Source organism: Antennarius striatus, chromosome 19 (assembly GCF_040054535.1).
Source record: "Antennarius striatus isolate MH-2024 chromosome 19, ASM4005453v1, whole genome shotgun sequence".
Classification (NCBI taxonomy): Eukaryota; Metazoa; Chordata; class Actinopteri; order Lophiiformes; family Antennariidae; genus Antennarius; species Antennarius striatus.
This window is the reverse complement of record NC_090794.1, coordinates 290001-297500: the sequence shown is the minus strand read 5'-3', so window position 1 is coordinate 297500 and position 7500 is coordinate 290001. Positions and strand designations below refer to the sequence as shown.

At 58.1% G+C, this 7500-nt stretch overlaps 1 protein-coding gene across 9 annotated transcripts in view; it reads right to left on the bottom strand.

Annotated features, from left to right (window-relative positions):
• Window positions 1-7500, bottom strand: part of col12a1b (collagen, type XII, alpha 1b) — a 60783-nt gene that overhangs the window by 22364 nt on the left and 30919 nt on the right. For all 9 annotated transcript variants that reach the window (XM_068341754.1, XM_068341759.1, XM_068341755.1 and 6 more), the window contains 14 exons: window positions 7380-7500; window positions 7175-7314; window positions 6734-6863; window positions 6511-6650; window positions 6306-6435; window positions 6012-6151; window positions 5802-5931; window positions 5253-5389; window positions 4855-4984; window positions 3119-3258; window positions 1983-2112; window positions 734-876; window positions 510-639; window positions 159-298 (listed from right to left, as the gene is read on the bottom strand). The exon at window positions 7380-7500 is cut by the window's right edge and continues 9 nt beyond it. In XM_068341754.1, coding sequence (XP_068197855.1) covers window positions 159-298; window positions 510-639; window positions 734-876; window positions 1983-2112; window positions 3119-3258; window positions 4855-4984; window positions 5253-5389; window positions 5802-5931; window positions 6012-6151; window positions 6306-6435; window positions 6511-6650; window positions 6734-6863; window positions 7175-7314; window positions 7380-7500 — 1881 coding nt within the window. The remainder of the gene's footprint in view (window positions 1-158; window positions 299-509; window positions 640-733; window positions 877-1982; window positions 2113-3118; window positions 3259-4854; window positions 4985-5252; window positions 5390-5801; window positions 5932-6011; window positions 6152-6305; window positions 6436-6510; window positions 6651-6733; window positions 6864-7174; window positions 7315-7379) is intronic.

Genomic DNA, 7500 nt, shown 5'->3' with positions numbered 1-7500 from the left:
CTCAGCGCATAGCTAGCGCGCAACATCATGCTTTAGCCACGCCCCCCGACGGACACAATGAACCTCCAGACGTTCCCTCGGGTTAAGCTAGACCCACGGCTCTGAGACACGTGTTAGCGTCACTAGCATCATTAGTGTCATCAGCACAGCGTACTCACGTATTCGGTGACCCCGCCCCCGGCAGGGGTGTAGCCAATCCGGTACTGGCGGACGGGGCCCTCGGCGTGGTCCCAGCCGATGGTCAGGCTGTTGGTGGTGGAGTCGAACACACGCATGTTCCGGGGCCCGACCCGCGGCACTGCAGGGCAACAGGGCAACGGTTAGCAGGGGTTAGCAGGGGTTAGCAGGGGTTAGCAGGGGTTAGCACCGGTTAGCACCGGTTAGCAGGGGTTAGCAGGGGTTAACATGATGGGTTAGCACCACTGAGAAACTGCAGGGGGGACAAAGATGAGGACGACACCATAACCTCAGGTTGTCCTGGGGGGGTCAGCGTCCCAGTGCTGACTCACGTGTTTTGCCCCGCCCCTTGGCGGGCGGTCCCGGGCCGTCGGCGTACTGGGCGGACACGGACACAGAGTAGGGCGTGTCCGGGACCAGGTTGTCCAGGAAGGCGTTGTTGATGTTTCCTGGAAGCAGCACCTTGTTGGGGAGGGAGAGCAGAAACCGTTAGCTCCACTGGGGGGGTCTCCATGGAAACTGCCTGTTCCTGCCTCCAGGGGGCGCTGACACCCACCGACTCTGGGGGTCTGCTTCCGGACTTGGGGGCGTACTCGACCCGGTACTGCTGCACCTGGCCGGTGGCGGGCTCCCAGCGCGTGTTCAGGCTGGTGGGGGTGGGGTTGTACACCTGGACGTTCCTGGGGGGGGTCCGTGGAACTGCAGGATCAGAGGCACACTTAGCATGTAGCCACGTAGCAACAGGTTCCCGCTGGAACCAGTTCAGGTTCTACTGGTTCAGAACCAGAACCGTGTCTAAAGCGAGAGGATGTCCGTTGCCGTGGGGACGCCGGTCTGTTGCCGTGGGGATGCAGGTCCGTCGCCGTGGGGACGCAGGTCCGTCAGGTTCTAGACGAAGCCCTGAAGACGCTGTTAAAACCGACCAGATGTTCACATCCCTCTGGAATTTAAAGCTTTACCCATAAACCTTCTGCAGGTAGGCCCCGCCCCCAGAGAGAACAAATAAACATGTAATCCCTTAAGCCCCCCCCCCCCAGGTCCAGGTCCTCAGAGGGTTCTGGACCTCAGGTTCTAAACGATTCTGTTCAAAGGCAATAAAAGGTGGCTAACGTCACCGCTAATCCCTCTGACGCGTCACTGCTGCTGAACGAGTCCCCGGTGACCCCCCAGCCCGAACCGCCCGACCTGAGCCCCTAACCCTAAACGCCCCCAACCCTAACCCACACCCACCGCCCCGCCGCCAACCGGTGGAACCGCGTTTGAAGGACGTGAACCCAGGATCCAGTGTTCAGTGACATCTGATCCCCCCCGTACCCCCCGCCCCCCCGTCCAATAACATCCTCCGGCTAACATCACATGACCTCAATGAGTCACGCCTAAAGAATTCCAGCCACGCTGCGTCGGCCCGGGTCCTTCTGGGCCGCAGTCAGCACCAATTAAAACCCACAATGCATTTCTGCTGACGGGACGCCACACGCCGTCTGGGAAGAACTGGAACCAGGACCAAAACAGGACCTGAACTACAACCAGGACCAGAACGAGAACCGGGACCAGAGCCAGGACCAGAACCAGAGCCAGAGCCAGAGCCAGAGCCAGGACCAGAACCAGAACCAGAACCAGAACCAGAACCAGCCACCGGCAGGACACCAGACCGCAGGCAGTAATGGTCCACAGCCAATCCAGTAGTCAGAGACGTCTGATTGGTTCCTACCGGTTCTAACGTGAACCGGTTCTAAACGTGACCCGGTCCTAAACGTGACCTGGGATGTTGCCATGGAAACGTGGAAAAGAGGTGTTCTACTTACGGGTCTTCCCGCTGTCGGTCTGCCGTAGTCCTTCTCCTTCTGGGTAAACCGGCGCCACGGCAACGGAGTAAGGCGTGTCCGATAGCAGGTTCCTCAGGACGGTGCTGGTGGTTCCTCCAGAAACCTGCTCCTGTTCACAGCAGAACAACACGCAACCGTCACACAACCGACACGCAACCGACACGCAACCAACATGCAACTGACACACAACCGTCACACAACCAACACGCAACCAACACACAACCAACATGCAACTGACACACAACCAACATGCAACCAACATTCAACTGACACACAACCAACACACAACCAACACGCAACTGTCACACAACCGACACACAACCAACACACAACCAACATTCAACCGACACAGAACCAACACACAACCAACATTCAACCGACACACAACCAACACACAACCAACATTCAACCGACACACAACCAACACACAACCAACATTCAACCGACACACAACCATCACACAACCAACATGCAACCAACACACAACCAACACACAACCAACACGCAACCAACATGCAACTGACACACAACCAACATGCAACCAACTTTCAACAGACACACAACCAACACACAACCAACATTCAACCGACACACAACCATCACACAACCAACATGCAACCAACACACAACCAACACACAACCAACACACAACCAACACGCAACCAACACACAACCGACACACAACCAACACACAACCAACATTCAACCGACACACAACCAACACGCAACCAACACATTATTGACACACAACCAACACGCAACTGTCACACATACGACACACAACCAACACACAACTGTCACACAACCGACACACAACCAACACACAACCGACACACAACCAACACACAACCAACACGCAACTGTCACACAACCGACACAAAACCAACACACAACTGACACACAACCAACACACAACCGACACACAACCAACACACAACGATCACACAACCTACACACAACTGTCACACAGCCAACACGTAACTGACACACAACTGACACACTCGGACTGCGTCCATCCCCAGGAGGACTCCAGTCCTCTGTACCCTGACCCTGTACCTGACCCCTGACCCTGTACCTGAATCTGATCCTGACCCCTGACCCGGACCCCATCTCACCATGTCCTCGGCACCCCCTGCTGATGGGACGTAGAAGATGCGGTACTGGCGGACGTTGCCCTCCGCCGGCTGCCACTGCACCTTCAGGGAGCTGGTGGTGGGGTCACTGACCTGCAGGTTCTTCACGCCCCCAAGAGGCTCTGTGGACAAACACACACATCAGCTGACCTCTGACCCCCCAAGGAAGAAGAATGTGTCTGCTGTTAATCTGATGGAACCCCTCCCCAAACATCCCCCGACCACAACCAATCAGCTGCCAGCCTGGACAGGTGGAACCGATTAGACCAATCTGACATGGGGGGCGTCTGTGGAGAGTCCACCCTTCATCCAGGTCCTGGATCATCTCTGTGCTGAAGCAAGTTAAACAGACTGAAGGAAGCGCTGGACCCCCCAAACCTGACCCCCACCGAATCCCCCCAAACCTAACCCCCAACCCAAACTCCAACCCCCAACCCCAAGTCCCTCCTCCTAAAGTCCAGCTGACTTCATTCCACACAGACACCTCCAGCACCTAACCCCTAACCCTGTTAAAGGTTAGGATTGGGGGTTAGAGTTAGGGGTTAATTTTAGGGTTAGGGTTAGGGGTTAGGGTTGAGGTTAGGGTTAGGGCTAGGGGTTAGGGGTTAGGGTTGGGGTTGGGGTTAGGGTTAGGGGTTGGGGTTAGGGTTGGGGTTGGGGTTAGGGTTAGGGGTTGGGGTTAGGGGTTAGGGTTGGGGTTAGGGGTTAGGGTTGGGGTTAGGGTTGGGGTTAGGGGTTGGGGTTAGGGTTGGGGTTAGGGGTTAGGGTTGGGGTTAGGGGTTAGGGTTAGGGTTGGGGTTAGGGGTTAGGGTTGGGGTTAGGGGTTAGGGTTGGGGTTAGGGGTTAGGGGTTAGGGTTGGGGTTAGGGGTTAGGGGTTAGGGTTGGGGTTAGGGGTTAGGGGTTAGGGTTGGGGTTAGGGGTTAGGGGTTAGGGTTGGCGTTAGGGGTTAGGGTTGGGGTTAGGGGTTAGGGTTGGGGTTAGGGGTTAGGGGTTAGGGTTGGGGTTGGGGTTAGGGTTGGGGTTGGGGTTAGGGGTTAGGGTTGGGGTTAGGGGTTAGGGTTGGGGTTGGGGTTAGGGGTTAGGGTTGGGGTTAGGGTTGGGGTTAGGGGTTAGGGTTGGGGTTAGGGGTTAGGGGTTAGGGTTGGGGTTAGGGGTTAGGGTTGGGGTTAGGGGTTAGGGTTGGGGTTAGGGGTTAGGGTTGGGGTTAGGGGTTAGGGTTGGGGTTAGGGGTTAGGGTTGGGGATAGGGGTTAGGGTTAGGGTTGGGGTTAGGGGTTAGGGTTGGGGTTAGGGGTTAGGGTTGGGGTTAGGGGTTAGGGTTGGGGTTAGGGGTTAGGGTTGGGGTTAGGGGTTAGGGGTGAGGGTTGGGGTTAGGGGTTAGGGTTGGGGTTAGGGGTTAGGGTTGGGGTTATGAGTTAGGGGTTAGGGTTGGGGTTAGGAGTTAGGGGTTAGGGGTTAGGAGTTAGGGTTGGGGTTAGGGGTTAGGGTTGGGGTTAGGGGTTAGGAGTTAGGGTTAGGGGTTAGAGGAGGGTTGGGGTTAGGGGTTAGGGTTGGGGTTAGGGGTTAGGGTTGGGGTTAGGGGTTAGGGTTGGGGCTAGGGGTTAGGGTTGGGGTTAGGGGTTAGGGTTGGGGTTAGGGGTTAGGTTTGGGGTTAGGGGTTAGGGTTGGGGTTAGGGGTTAGGGTTGGGGTTAGGGGTTAGGGTTGGGGTTAGACTCACTGGTCTTCCCGTTCTCTGAGAGCCGTTTCCCCTCCATGTCGGCGTAGAGCGGCACCAGCGTCACCTGGTAGTCAGTGTCCGGCTTCAGGTCCCTCAACACGGTGTTGGTGGACATCCCAGAGACCTGAGTCTGTGGAGGTCAGAATAACAGACCGTCAGGATCCAGACAGGGCCCCCGGGGGCCCCCAGGGCCCCGTCGGGTTGGTGGAACTGGACCAGACCGCCAGCTGAGATGAAAGCTGTCAGAAGCCTCTCAGCTGCTCTAATCCCAGACCAAAACTCTCCTGGTCATCAGCTGAGCAGCCAGTCAGAACCCTGATTGGTTCTAAGGAAGTGATGATGTCACTGAAGGATCCTGATTGGTTCTAAGCAGTGATGACGTCACTGGTTCAACTCACCACACTCTCAGGGCCTCCGGGGGGGCCGTAGAGGATCTGGTACTGCCTGACGTCGCCCTCGGCCGGGTCCCAGCGGACCCTGAGGGAGTTGATGGTGGGGTCAGTCACCTGCAGGTTCTTTACGCCGCTCAGAGACTCTGAAAGAGACGCCACAACGCAGTCAGGCCACACTGCATGTTGGGACACCACACCGCCGTCAGGCTGCACTGCATGCTGGGACGCCACACCACCGTCAGGCCGCACTGCATGCTGGGACTCAGCAGGTCTTTGACTAGCAGGAGCCCAGAGGTTCTCATAAACATCTCCAGACTGTACTGGACCGACTTTATCTCCTGGCAGCTCCTCGGGTGGACCTGAGGAACCTCCAGCCAACATTCCACCGAGGGGGGGGGCGTTTTTATCTCTGTTCTAGGGTGGTCTGAAGGTCTGAATCAGATCTACAGGACCCAGGAGTTCCGTTCAGGAATGAGTGGAACCTGGCCTAAAGCTGGGTGTGTGTTGGAGGACCAGCTCCACCCTGTGGTAGGGGCCTCCTGATGGGCCACTCACTGGTCTTGCCCTTCTCGTCCTGCCGGATGCCCTCCACGTCGGGGTAGACGGGGACGACGGACACGTTGTAAACGGTGTTGGGGTCCAGGTTCGTCAGGACGGTGCTGGTGGTTCCTCCTGACACCTCCTCCTGTTGGATAAGAGGAGGAACTTCAGTTACCAGGGCAACGACTCGTCCAACCTGGGCGGAGTCTGTGGAACACGTCGTACCATCTGTGGTTCTCCTCCGGGTTCTCCTGCATAGAACACCTTGTAGCTACGGACGTCGCCGACCGCTGGGTCCCATCGGACTGTCAGGGTGTTGGTGGTGGGGTCGGTCACCCTCAGGTTCTTCACCCCGCCCAGAGGGTCTGTCGGGGAGGAGCAGCCACAGGATTGGTCGGACCCGCGTCATCTCAGGTTTGGTCTTGGTGACCATTTGGGGTGTAAGGTGCAGGTAAGGTGGGGGTGTCCCTGAGGGTGGAGGTGCCCCTGAGGGTGTAGGTGTAAGGGTGTAGGACTCACTGGTCTTCCCGCTCTCCGTCTGGGGCCTCCCCTCCATCTCGTTGTAGACCGGCAGCACGGTGACGGTGTAGCGGGTGTCGGGGTCCAGCTCCTTCAGGACGGTGGAGGTGGTGGTTCCAGACACCTGGTCCTGGAGGATAGGGGACAGGGTGAACCCTCACTGGTGGACCCACACCTGGTGGACCACATCGGGGTGCGATCTTACCACCTCCTGCTCCCCCCCGGCCTCCGGCTCCCAGACAACGATGTATTCCCGGACGTTCCCCTCAGCCGGGTCCCAGCGGACCTTCAGGGTGCTGGTGGTGGGATCGGTGACCTGCAGGTTCTTCACGAAACCCAGCGGATCTGAAGACAGGAAGCAGGACGGTGGACACATCCTTTCACAGCCTGGATCTGGTCCTGACCCTGAATGACCCCCCCGTACCCACCGGTCTTCCCGGTGTCGGTCAGGCTCGGTCCGTCCCCCTCGGCATAGACAGGCACCACCCGCACCTTGTAGCGGGTGTCCGGGAGGAGCTTCTCCAGGACCGTTCTGGTGGTACTCTCTGAGACGTCCTCCTGCAAGGACAGAACCAGGTGGTGAAGACACGCCCCTGAGGAACCACCCATCAGTGTGAGGGACCGCCTACCAGACCTAACCTCTGACCTCCAAAATACCTCACCCCAACCCGCCGTAACTAACCCAAGACTGTCCACTACAAAGACAAAAAGGCCAAAACCAGGGTTGTTGTCCTTTGGTTGGCCCACCAGGACCACATACCTGTCCCTCAGGTGGCCCAGTGACCTACAACCCCCAGTGGTTCTGGGGTTAGGGTTAGGGTTCTGGGGGGTTGGGTATAGAACCTCTACTAGAACTGTGCGGGTCTTACCACCACTTCCAGCCCCCCGTCCTCCGGCACATAGATGACCTTGTACCCTTGGACGTTGCCATCAGCTGGACTCCAGGTGACCGTCAGGGTGGTGATGGTGGGGTCGGTGACCCGCATGTCGCCCACGCCGCCCAAGGGCACTGTGGGAAAGTGGGGTTAGCCTCTCCGGGTCCAGACCTTCAGAAGCACGCAGACATGAACTTACGCGTCCTGCCGTCCTCCGACTGGCGCCGGCCGTCCCGCGCCGGGTAGACGGGCAGCACCGACACCCTGTAGGGCGTGTCTGGGACCAGGTTCCTCAGCACGATGGAGGTGGTTCCGGTGGG